The following is a 13,328-nucleotide window of genomic DNA, read 5'->3' as shown; positions in this document are numbered from 1 at the left end:
ATCTATAGCTATATACAAATCACAAATTAACAGCGCGTACGTATGATAGTGCAGAGTAACGTGCTATATACGTGAAAGTATCCACTATGAACTCATGTAACGTTTCAAACCGGGGCAGGCTGCGCGCGCACGCGATACCCTCCTCCTGCATACATTCCCTTGGCTTCCGGCGGAAGTAACGACGCATCCTGCGCTCCAACCATAGAGCGGCTAGTCCGCTCTAGCCTTCCGACGGTTGCTCTCTCTGGTATGCTGGGAGGCTTGGCGGGGCGGGCTCGAGCGCTTGCCGAGACGGATTCCTTTTGGATACTATGGCGCCTCCGAAAGGTGAGTGAGAAGCAGCCTGCCGCCGCCGCCGCCGGTTTCCCCGTTATGCGTAAATGGAACAGTCCGTTCTACTGAGGCAAATAGCCAGGCGTCGTCCAGTTACTTGGAAGGCGGGGGGGGGGGATGTGAAGTGGGGCGGGGGGCAGTTTGGAGACCTTCTGCCTGAAAGGCGAGCGCGGAGGTGGCTGGCTCCGGGGGCAACAAAACCGGCCCGGCTGCCTGGCAGCGCTGCAGGGAAGCGGCTGTCGCTCAGCGTCTCTCTCTGCTCTTGTGTCAAGCAGGCGAAATAGTATAAGGGTTCCTCAATGGAAGATAATGCTCCCTCCCCTTCCTGCCCCTCTTTAAAGACATGGCAGGTCGGGGTCTCGCCAGGATTTGGGGAGGGGGGCTGAACCCAAAATGTTAATTAGAACGAGTTCCCGCTCCCCATTCCCTCTCCTTCAGGTTGATTAGGCGAAAGAATAACCCCCCTCGAACCTCCCTTCGAGCATGGAAATAATTGCAGACTTTGTCTGTGAACAAAGACTTGGAAAGCTTTAAGCAGCCGCGTCTGGCATCATCCTCTCCTGCAAACGGTGTACGATGATGCTCTTGTGTCACTCACTTGGCAACGTATTGTAATGGCTCTTCCTGTGCAATGACCCTGGTCCAGAAGGCAAGCTCTTCCTCTAGATCCATGTGTACAGTGGTACCTCAGGTTACATACGCTTCAGGTTACAGCCTCCGCTAACCCAGAAATAGTGCTTCAGGTTAAGAACTTTGCTTCAGGATGAGAACAAAAATCGTGCTCCGGTGGCGCGGCAGCAGCAGGAGGCCCCATTAGCTAAAGTGGTGCTTCAGGTAAATAACAGTTTCAGGTTAAGAACTGACTTCCAGAACGAATTAAGTACTTAACCCGAGGTACCACTGTATTTATTAATCGGTCTGAAATGCTAGGACAGATGTTTTCACATTAGAAAATAAATGCATCCAGGGATACATGAAATTGTAATGCAAGAAGTGGCTTGCCTATCGTGGTGTTAGAAACGTGCTTTCTCCCGTTTCTGAAAAAATGGGCCGAATAGACTTATTTACGCAAGCACTTTTGTGTGTGTGTTGTCATAAGGATGTTAGATGATCTCTGTTGGATCAGGCCAATGGACCATCTATTCCAACATCTTGTTCTCACAGAGGCCAACCAGATGCCTATGGAAAGCCTGCAGGTAGGACCCAAGGGCGACAGCACTCTTCTCACGATTCCCAGTATGATATTCAGAGGAATAGTGCCTTCTACAGTGGAGGTACAATAGCTAATAGCCATTGATGGGTTTGTCCTCCATGAATTTGCCTGTTCTTTTTTAAAAAAAGCAATCTGATATGGTGACCATCGGGTTACAAACGCTTCAGATTGCAGACTCTGCTAACCCAGAAATAGTACCTCGGGTTAAGAACTTTGCTTCAGGATGAGAACAGAAATCGTGCTCTGGAGGTGCGGCAGCAGTGGGAGGCCCCATTAGCTAAAGGTACCTCAGGTTAAGAACAGTTTCTGGTTAAGAATGGATCTCCAGAATGAATTAAGTACCACTGTATATGTGCTGCCTGAAGAAGTGCTTTCTTTTGTCTGCCCCGAAGCTTCCAACATTCAGCTTCCTTGGATGGCCCTGGGTTTCTAGGATGAGAGAGGAATATGCATAGTGATAATTGCATCTTTTGCAGATAATTCTGCTGTTTGCATTTAGCTTGATATACACCCGAATTAGGCTGAAGGAAATAGAGGTATATCTCTACCAGGGTGTACTCAGTTTAAATTAATGCAACAGTGCATCTATAATTGTACCTTGCAGGGATGTTTACACAGGCAAGGTGATAGTATGAGTAACAAGATTTAGTAATTCCCAGTCATATCATAATGTGGTGTAATGATTCAGACTGTTGAGTTAATAAAGAAATAAAAGTTTATACAGATAAAGATAAATTGTTTAATCAACAGTCTGATTCAACTGTAACTATGTTATTTTTGGTGGCCAGAGACTAGATGATGGCTGTTCTACTATACATCTCTCCTATGAAGAATCTGAAGTTCCTTTATTAGTAGCTTCTTATTTGCTGATCCTAAAATCAGCATGTGGAAATAATTTCATTTATTTCTGTTGGCCTTTGGTTTCAAGTAGAGTTATAGGTGCCATATGAGGTACCATTTTGAAAATAACCTACATTTATCTAGACCAGCGCTTTCCAAACTGTGTGTCGTGACATGTTAGTGTGTCAGCTGCAGTGTGTCAGTGTGTCACGCAAACACTCCCCACCCCTCTCTCAGGGCTGGAAAGGGGTTGATTTAACCTCCAGTTTGCTAATAAAACTGAATTACTGTGTCACAAAATGATGCATATCTAAAAAGTGTGCCACCAACATGAAAAGTTTGGAAACCTCTGATCTAGACAGCCAGGAGTAGCATAAAGCACTCTCCTGCACCAGTTTGAAGGACCTTTGAGCTCTGGCCCCACATTCGCTCTTCTGACGGGATGAGCAAGACTACTTTGGCATGCTAATCAATGAATCAATCGGTTAATGCTTATCAATTAAACAATTAATTAAATGTATATCCCTCCGTCCCAAAGGAGCCCAGGGCAAACACACTAGTGATAAACCAATACAGTTAAAAATAAAACAAAACATGTTTAAAACATCCCAAACCAATTAAAAACATCTGAAAGCAGTAACATACTCTCACAGCTAATAATTTCAGAGTTGCCACGAACAGTATCTTTTGGCCATCCTTGGTAAACAGGAACATTTTAAAGTTCCTCCTGAAACTTAATTGTGAAGGAGACAGATGTGCCTCACCAGGGAGGGTGTTCCACAAATGAGGAAACCACCACCAAGAAGGCCCTATCATAAGTCAGTGCCTTCTAATGGTTAACCGTAATGTTTCTGCAGCAGGCCTGCCATAGCTTTTTGAATATAGAATGCTCCTGTTTTAAAACCTGTTTTCTAAGAACCAAACAGCAAACATAACTTCACTGTAGTTGTCAAGGTGGTTCACGTCTTGTGTCCAATAGAGCGATGCTTTTGTTTTTCAGAAAATGTCAGCTTGCTTTTTAAGTTGTACTGCTTGACGGTGATGACCTTGGTGGCTGCAACGTATACAGTAGCATTGCGGTACACGAGAACAACAGAAACAGTTTTATACTTTTCAACTACAGCTGTCTGTATTACAGAAGTTATCAAGCTATTCCTAAGTTTGGGCATTTTAGCAAAGTAAGTATAAATGTCGATGAGTAAATTGGAGTGGCGTATTTGCTCTTTTTTCTGATTCTTTTATTTTACTTGTTTTGTTTCTTGCTATGCTTCATGTGGACTGTGTTAGGCTTCTGTGAGCAGGTGGTATCAGAGGAGTCCTTCTTGAAAAGATTGGTTTTGAAACAAGTGAAAACATGCACATTTTAGTTTCCTAATCTCTCTTATGAATAGGTGTCACTGCCTTGAGTTCATTGCTTTGGATAAAGTTCAGAAGTCTGTGTAAATTAAATATGTATGCTTGGCTGGCAGGTTTCTGGGTTGGTGTAGGCAGGAGTCTTCAGAGTCATTCAAGAAGAACTTGTATTCTCCCTAAGGCGGTATTTAAGGATTAGAAGCAATCCTCTGAACCATGTTGACCTGTCCTCCCTCAAATATGCCTATGATGTTCTAGAAGGATTCTCAATCAGAGGGTACTTAGGATTTCTTTTAGCCTACACAGAAACTATTCAAATGGCTTCTCCCCCATGCTGGTAACATATGAATAATTGACTTTTTTTTGTCTTTTAATGGGACCCCAGGGCTGCTGCCTCATCTTGTGTAATGGTAGAGCTGGCCTTGAGCCTCATGGTGGGATGCTTAGGCACTTTCAGTAATAGTCACTGTTCTTGCTGCATCTTGTAACATGGTACAGTGGTGCAGCCTTGGCTAGGAATTTCTCTAGCCTCTCTGTCTCTCAGAGCCTCAATATTTCCCCAAATCTGTGAGTTTATAAAGGTTGTTTATGAAACTCTAGCTTATTCAGTAACATGCTCTGCAGCAAGGGGCCCTCCAGCTCCCATAATCCCTGGCCATTGGTCATTCTGGCAGAGGCTGATGGGAGTTGTAGTCCAGCAACAGCTGGAAGGTCACAGGTTTCCCGCTGGTTACCACCCATCAGCTTTTTGCAGGCACTGGGTGTGTGGGTGAATTCTCCGCAGGGAGCTCAGTAAAGCACAGCCTTATCCAACAAGTGAAGAGCGGTAGAGTCAAAATCTGATTTTTCTTTTGCCAATGCACAATTGGGAACGCATGTTAAGGCTCCCAAATATGAATTGGCAGCTGTGCCTCTATCCGCCCCACACCTGACAACACAGGTCATGTCGGGTATGAGGCAAGCAGGTGAGTGTGCTTTTGGGGAAAACTGCCTCTAAGGCCAAAATTGAATCCCCGGGGGGCAAAGTTTGGCCAATGAGGTAGAAGTTGTCCACCACAGAATATGGGACAGAACCTGGGAGAGAGTTTAGTTCTGCAGGCTGATATAACCTCTGGTTTGTGCTAACCTTGGTTGAACTTTTTTTCTGAATTCAGCATTTGTCTTTTTGAATAAAAATCAGTTTGCCTTTTTGAATAAGCCAGCAGTCAGTCAGACTTAATCTCTTCTCCTGCAGTTGTCTTTGCCGCCCTCACCTCTACTTTCCAACAGATGTAATCTAATATGCGTAAATGTTTTATTCCCCTTCTCTTGCAGTTGTGTCCCATTCACTTCCTTTGTAAAGTCAGCTGAGAAGCACACGTTAGAACGGTGGGGGCTGATATGAGGGAGTGTTTAATCCCGGGTGTTCTCTGTGTTCAGAGTGAAGCAATCTTCTCCTTAACACTGCTAGATCCCAGAGTTGAGTCTCAAGGGGCAAAAAGTAGGTCACCAGTTATGAGTATCTTTTCTGAGGCCTGGTTTCAGCTGCATAATCACTTTAGTCACCCTGTAATTATGAGGGCCATATGAAAAAAAAAGACATTTCATGCTGTGCTGACTCCAAATATATAATTACTATCCTATCAAATTCAGAAATGACATAGATTCTTGAAATTGGGTCCCAGGAAAGCCCAACTTCCCTGGCAGGTATAATTTAAACAAGCAAGTCACAAGCAATGGCTTGGACTTTTAAAATATAGAGATAGCACTGGCACGAAGAGGCTGTCCTCATTTTAGTCACAGGAGGTAGATTTAAGGGGAAACGGCTTTCTTGCTGTTTCATAATACTTGGTGACATGTCATACTGTACTGGATTTTGTGAGATTGTGTATTTTGCAATTTTCCTGTACATAAGTGTATGTACAATGCCCATGTACAGGCTCTGTTACTTTTGTTCTCCCAGATCTGGTTCTCATACGAGGTAATTTCACATGCACAGGAGTAAAGACAGTGTTCCTCTGCCTCCCCCCAACCTTTTTTTTTTTTTTTTTGCCTACACTACGAAATCACGGAGGCGGATAAAATGCATGTGTGAAGCTGTTCCTTTTTGCAGCAGGAACAGGACTGCTGACATCTCAGGTGGCTAAAATTAGGCCATCAAAGTGGTGTACTGTATAAGATAAAAATCCTGAGATTCACCTAATGTAGAGTTGCCATATGTCCGGAATTTCCCGGACAGAGCCAGTATTTGGGTCTCATAAACAGTGTCTAGGCGGAAATCACTTAAATGTCTGGGAAAATCCAGACGTAAGGCAGCCTATGTCAGAAGTATAGATTTTGGCAAATTTCATTTATAACAATAATAATAAATTTCATTTTTATAAAAAGCTCAATAACTTTGCCAAAAAAAGCTCACTTTTTGAAATATGGCAACCCTACCTGATGAGCCACAACAGAGGACAGCTGCACAGCTCCTGCTGTTTTTATGGTGCCTTGAAATGGTATGTAAAGGGTGATACATAAATTTAATTAATTAAGTACGTTAAAAATCTGCCTTACTGCAACATTTAGAGGAAGTTTTAAAACCAACCAACCCAACCAAATGTTGTCTTCATTCCAGCACTGCCAACTGGAATGTCTGGTTTGCATTCTGTCACCGTCACGGCGGTTACAGTCTTTGTTTGCCTTGCGGAAGGAGAAAGAATGTGGATCTTAAGCTTTCCAGGAGACGCAGCACGACTCTCCTTCCTCTAGTTGGCTTCTGCTTTTCTCTTTTTTTGGAGGGCCTCAAGATTGATACAGGATAGGAAGCGGGTGTTGTTGACAAGCTCATCCTGGCAGCTGAGAGGTTGTGAGGCTAGGCCTCTGTTGGGCTATTTCTGTTCTTGTTCTGCTGTACTATTGTCAAGCAGCTACAGTCATATTTGTGCTCAGAGCTTCTTCTTCTTTAAATGTTTTCCAGAGAGACTGGAAGCCCGGGTAGACTATTGACATCTTTAAAAGAAAATGTCTTGGGCAGCCCTAAAGAGCTACTCAAATTAAGCGTTCCATCTCTTGTCTATGCCATCCAGAACAACATGGCCTTCCTGGCTCTTAGCAATTTGGATGCAGCCGTTTACCAGGTAATGGTTGATGTTTGGAAGCTAGATGCAGACTCCCTAACCTTACCAGGCCACATTGGTCCTGCTTTGTAGCCACTGTGAGAGCCCTGGAACTCTGACCACTCTTTGTGCTTGTCTGGGAGAGAAAGATTTTAATGTGCCTGGAAACACACCTACAGTACAAAGGTGAAATTAACATTCCATCAATCAATCTTTATTGCGGTCATAGTCCAGGCAATAGAAAGAAATTAACATTAGTTTCAATGGCCACTGGCATGTGGCCCCTGAAGCATTGTCCAGAGGGGGCTGTGGCCCTCAGGCTGGCAAATGTTCCCCGTCCCTGAGCTATGATGGATGAGCTCATGCAAGTGTGCCCATCAACTGGCGGCTGCAACATCGAGCAACAGGTTGAGCGTGTGAAACAGCTATCACAAACAGAACACCCCAAACAGAACTTCTGCATTGTCTGATAGGAATTCAGGCGCAGTATCTTTTCGTGGAAAATGGTTCACACTTTCAGCTGCAAGTCACGGAAGGGAAAAGTCGTCCTGGGCGTGTAACTCTTTCCTGAGAGGAAGGGGATTGTTCACCAAGGAAGATCCTGCCATGAGCATAACATCCTTTACATGAACCAAGTAATGATGTTGGATGCAAACCAATATGCTTAGAACATGGGCGATACATTAGTATAATAAAATCATAGAATCGTAGAGTTGGAAGGGACCACGAGGGTCATCTAGTCCACCACCCTCTACAATGCAGGAATCTCAACTAAAGATTCCAATCTCTGCTTAGAAACCTCAAAGGAAGGAGAGTCCACAACCTTTTACTGTCAGAAAGTTCTTCCTGATGTTTCATTGTATTACATTGTTGTTATAATGGTTGTGATATATTGTTGTTATTAAATAAAGCAGGTTAGATATTAAACAGATTGTCTTTCTGCCCTTTTCCTAACAGCTAAATGAAACATGCCCTTTCTTTCCGGCTTCCTAGGTGACCTATCAGTTGAAGATCCCATGTACCGCTTTATGTACAGTCTTGATGCTGAACCGCTCTCTCAGCAAACTGCAGTGGTTCTCAGTCTTTATGTTGTGTGGTGGAGTCACGCTTGTTCAGTGGAAGCCAGCTCAAGCCACAAAAGTCCAGGTAAAGTTGATTACTGGGAGCCTTTCTCCATACCTGCTTTATGAAATAAGTTTCTCGTGCATCAAGTTGCATAATCTTACCCTAAGGGCGTTGTGGAAGAGTATACTGCAGGGGTGGAGTAACTGCAGCCCTCCTGATGTTTCTCTACAGCAGCTTCCATCTTAATCAGGATGTCCTTTCCACACTGTAGAAATTGGGCCTTCTGCGTGTTGGCATCTGCCTTTCGGAAGCCCCTCCCTTTGAATATGAGGCACTGTCTCTGTTGCCTTTTTGGTGCCTACTGAAGGCCTTCAACAAGTTGAGACCTTTCCCAGTCTGCATCTGTATTGGAACCATTTTAAACAGATTTTGTTTTTTCGCTGTTTTAGCACTTGTTTGCCACCTTACGGTCCTCTGGGAGAAAGGGTAGTATATAAATATAAGCAAGTAAGTAAGTGAATGAACGAATGTCCTCATTGCATTTCAAGAATTAGCTAAGCTGTGGTATCCTGCAGCAGCTGGTTGAATAAGCAGGAGAGGAAAGGAAGGAGAAGCTCTGTTGAGAGATGACCTCCTGTGTTACATTGGCTCTCACCCTCTTTTCCCCAGAGACAATTGAGCAGCCTGGGAGTCAAATTTTGTAGTTCTGCTTGCATAGCACTGGCAGATGTTGCCAGATGGCCTAAGTCATCTTTTGTTGTTGCAATAAATAACAATCTGGCTTGGCTTCCGAAAGTGACTGCAGCTATAAATAAACTTCCTCTGTTTTTATTTGTTCTTTAGATGGAGCAGAGCCCATTGATAGGCTTCGGTGCAATAGCCATTGCTGTTTTATGTTCAGGATTTGCAGGTAAAACCTTGTAGTTAAAGTTATCTTCAAGTAGCAGGCATTTATCTGTTACTGTGGCTAGTCCGACAGTGAAGGCCCCCTCTTACTTTACCTTGCCAGCTTAAAAAACACCATAGCACAGCTCCTTCCCATCCTTCTCAGGTAACATGGGAGAAGCTCTGGGGAGTGCCTTGGGTCACATCCACACCATACATTTAAAGCACTCTTATACCACTTTTGGGATGCTGGTGGCGCTGTGGTTTAAACCACTGAGCCTTGGGCTTGACAATCAGAAGGTCAGCAGTTTGAATCCCTATGACGGGGTGAGCTCCTGTTGTTTAGTCCCAGCTCCTGCCAACCTAGCAGTTTGAGAGCACATCCAAGTGCAAGTAGATAAATAGGTACCACTCTGGCAGGAAGGTAAACGGTGTTTCCGTGCGCTGCTTTGGTTTTGCCAGAAGCGGGTTAGTCATGCTGGCCACGACCCGGAAAAACTGTCTGTGGACAAACGTTGGCTCCCTTGGCCAGTAAAGTGAGATGAGTGCCACAACCCCAGTCATTTGTGACTGGACTTAACTGTCAGGGGTCCTTTACCTTTTTATACCACTTTAGCGGCCATTGCTTCCCCCAAAGAATCCTGAGGACTGTCAGATGTTTATTGTGCAGCTACAATTCCCAGCGCCCTGAACAAACCCAGTGCCCAGGAGCCTTGGGGGGAAACCAAAACTGTTAAGAGTGGTGTAAGAGTGCTTTAAGCGTAGAGTGGTACCTCGGGTTACATATGCTTCAGGTTACAGACTCCGCTAACTGAGAAGTAGTACCTCGGGTTAAGAACTTTGCTTCAGGATGAGAACAGAAATTGTGCTGTGGCGGCAGCAGGTGGCCCCATTAGCTAAAGTGGTGCTTCAGGTTAAGAACACTTTCAGGTTAAGAACAGACCTCCGGAACGAATTAAGTACTTAACCCAAGGTACCACTGTACATTGTAGATGTGACCTATGTCGTAGCTCAGGTCTGCCCAACCTAGGTCTCTTTTGTAAGACAACTCCTATCATCTCTGAGCATCAGCTCTACCAGTTAGGGCTAATGGGACTCAGGTGACAACACCTGTTGGAGGGCATCAGGTTGGGGAGGGCTGCTGTAGCTGTTCCCCACCTCAGCATCACCTCCCCCACAAACTTGTACGGTGGGAAGGTGGTGCAAGTTGACCCTGGGTTTTTTATCTCTGTGGTGTAAATTCCCTAAATCAAAATGTATGTACTGTACGTTGTTTCATCTCTCCCTTCCCTTCCCTTTCAGGGGTATATTTTGAGAAAGTGCTAAAGAGTTCGGATACATCTTTATGGGTCAGGAACATTCAGCTGTACCTCTCTGGGATTGTAGTGACCTTGGTTGGTGTCTACATGTCTGATGGCGTTAATGTAATGGAAAAGGGCTTCTTTTATGGCTATACCCGTTATGTCTGGTTTGTCATCTGTAAGTATCCAATTGCCTTTTATCTTCAGTTCTACTTTTTTCTTCTTCAAGCTGGGGCCAGAGGTGTAGGAGATCAGCTTGGGGAACATATGGGGCAGAGACATCAATGAGCAGCAAATTAAATTCACAGTGGTCTACCGTCCTGCAGGAAATAATTCGGAAGCATGCACTTTCCAGGGGAGTCTGAATATTGGCAAGAACTTAAGAATCATGGGGTGACTATCAGCTAGACTGCCTGAAAGGGATTAGGGATACAGGAAGACAGGCCTTATTTCCTGGGTTACAGAGAAATAAGTATTTAAGGTTTAGACTAACTGCTGTGCTGGCTTTCCAAAGGGACTTTGGGTAGCATAAGAAATGCAGGTAGGGCAGGTTAGTCACACTGGTTCCATTCAGAGAATAAGCCAAGATGTAAACCAGCCTTTTCCCTTGATATGCAGACCCCTTACCTGTCCAGAAATCAAACCAGGACATTGCTAACCATCATTTCCTATTTTGTCTGAAGTCCAAAACTTGAGTTACAAGCTTCAGAACAAGCCAGGATCCTAAGCCAACTCCAAACCATGGTTCTGAAGCACTGTTTCCCAGTTTGGACATGGGGAACTATGATTAATTGGACACTTCCTGGTTTGATTGGCTGTGCCATGTGCAAGTGCCAGTGTGTATAGGAAAAAAGGCTTGTTTGGACCTTACTGTAGACTTTGATCTTGCCCATCCTTGCTTCCTGCTGTCATATGTTGCTGAATCAGCCGTTTATGTTCCCATACTGAACAGACGGGAATTAAAAGTTCTCTTAACGGCTTGTACTCGAGACTAGCACCAGCAAATATGGGCTCTAGATGTGCTGTGTTGAATCTTGCTGGGTGATGTCCAAAGATAGCCATATTCAAGAGCAGACCCATTTAAATCCATTGACTTAGTTACTTAGGTATTGCCCCATGACATTTAGGTCAATCTTGTAGGGATGTAAACAGCATTGCTGGTGCAAGCTAATAGGTATAGACTAATACCAGGTTAGGTGTCCCATGAGATAAGGGTATGCCATACTGGAACACAAATTTATTCCCCTAATGAGGTTGTGATACATGTCCCAAATGGACAGTATTTCCATCCTTCAAAAGTTTTGCTATATAAGGTTTTTTTCCTATTCGTTTCTTTGAACCCATGTGGTAAATAAGAAAAAGATGCCAGACACTTCATTAACAGGGATATCTCCGTTTGCTGTCTAGTCCTTTCCAGCGTTGGAGGTCTCTACACTTCAGTTGTTGTTAAGTACACCGACAACATTATGAAAGGTTTTTCTGCAGCTGCTGCCATCGTTCTCTCTACCGTTGCCTCGGTCCTCCTCTTTGGCTTACAGATAAGTACGTTGCTTTTGGCCATTATCCACAATCCTAGGTGACGCTCCTTTGGCGCGTTTGTTTGGCGTGGGCTTGAATAACTGCTGTCAGCTAATTGTATTATTGTATATTATAATCTGATGTTGTTGGCCCACAAATTAATTAGCAAGGGTTGACATTTCAAAACTGGCAGCATCTACTATTATTGCCAAATGGGGTGAAGCTTAAAGGTGAACTTAAATATGAAGTACACAGCAATCTGATAACGAGTTTCATATAAAAAAAGTATTATGGAGTTTCTGTTTGGATCAGTGTGCTTTAAACCATGTGCTTTATGTTTTTCCCTTTAGCCATCACCTTCTCTCTCGGTGCCCTCCTTGTATGCATCTCAATATACCTGTATGGACTGCCTCGACAAGACACCACCAAAATCCAGCCAGCAGAAGTAAAAGGGTCAAAAGAAAATCTTATTAGTGTGTGATGTTTTGCATCATGAAGAATAGAAAAAGACAATCTAAAGACTTGACATGAGTGTTCCCTGCTTTTTCTTTTTTTTAAAAAAGCCTTAAACTGGTAATGCAAGATTGTTTGAACTAAAAGTGAAGTAACTCATTAGTGAAATGAAGGATTACACTGGAGGAATGGAAACTTGGCTAAATTGTGAAGCACTGCTTTTCGTGTAACGTTGATCTATCTGTGTTGGACTATGAAGAGTCTGTTCACCGAGAAGAATGAAGAAATTGAATGTGCAGTTTTTAAATATATATATATATATATTGTATATAAAATAAAGGGGAATGCCATTGGAATTTACTTTGATGAAACATGTATAATAGGGATTCTCTTCACATGTTCTTGTAAGGAAAGGTGCTACATTTACTAACTACATTGTTGATTCAGTCTTAAAATATCTCAATCAGATTCTCAAACACATAGTACAACACATTTCCCAGTACAGTGGTACCTCGGGTTACAGACGCTTCAGGTTACAGACTCCGCTAACCCAGAAATAGTGCTCCAGGTTAAGAACTTTGCTTCAGGATGAGAACAGAAATCGTGCTCTGGCGGCGCGGCGGCAGCAGGAGGCCCCATTAGCTAAAGTGCTGCTTCAGGTTAAGTACGGACCTCCAGAACGAATTAAGTACTTAACCCAAGGTGCCTCGGCTTTGATATTGTCGGTTGCTGAACTACTCTGATAATCAGCTAGCTGTCATAGCCAAAATGAAACCAAGATGAGTGTTGTGAGGGGAAGTAGGGTATGTGGGAACAGAATGCTGTCATCTGATTGTTGAAGTGAACATAGGTGTAGCTGAAATGGATTCAGTTTCTTTTAAGCTTTTGATCTGCTGAATCCACTCTGCGAAAGCAGGAAGAAAAAAAAATGAAGCTGCTGCTCGTAAGAGGATTTTTTTCTATTGTGACTGGGTTTTTTAACACCATTTTGTATCATATTTATGCTTTTGTTGCACATCTAATATTCTGAAAGTGCTAAATAATTTTTTGTGCACGTTAGGTAGTCCAGAGGCCATTTGGGTTTGAGCCCTTTGTTCTTGCATCAAATAAAACTTAATGGGGGTGGGACAGTATTTAATGCTACTTAGATGTAGTTTTTCATTTTTCTCAACTTAATCCAACACTGAAATTCATGAAGGACAAGTGTTTTGATTTAGCTTTTCTGCAGCTTTGTAAAGTTGATAATTAAACAATTAGGAGTGTGTAAGCTTCTCAAGTGGAGAAACT

The 13,328-nt window shown here is 43.5% G+C and overlaps 1 protein-coding gene across 2 annotated transcripts; it reads left to right on the top strand.

The window, feature by feature from the left end:
• Window positions 1-182: 182 nt before the first annotated feature.
• SLC35A1 (solute carrier family 35 member A1) lies at window positions 183-12,397 on the top strand. Of its 2 annotated transcripts, none has more exons than XM_081905586.1 (8): window positions 183-327; window positions 3,387-3,564; window positions 6,681-6,840; window positions 7,813-7,965; window positions 8,728-8,794; window positions 10,072-10,248; window positions 11,478-11,612; window positions 11,939-12,397. In XM_081905586.1, exons 1-8 carry the CDS (start codon window positions 312-314, stop codon window positions 12,067-12,069), a joined length of 1,017 nt encoding a protein of 338 aa, XP_081761712.1. In that variant the 5' UTR covers window positions 183-311; the 3' UTR covers window positions 12,070-12,397. The 2 variants fall into 2 exon arrangements, with proteins under 2 accessions (XP_081761712.1, XP_081761713.1); XM_081905587.1 differs by lacking the exon at window positions 183-327 and adding an exon at window positions 851-904.
• The last annotated feature ends 931 nt before the right edge of the window (window positions 12,398-13,328 follow it).

The sequence above is a fragment of the Podarcis melisellensis genome, assembly GCF_964234715.1.
Source record: "Podarcis melisellensis genome assembly, chromosome: 3".
In the NCBI taxonomy this organism is placed as follows: domain Eukaryota; kingdom Metazoa; phylum Chordata; class Lepidosauria; order Squamata; family Lacertidae; genus Podarcis; species Podarcis melisellensis.
This window is presented reverse-complemented; position numbering and strand designations above follow the sequence as displayed.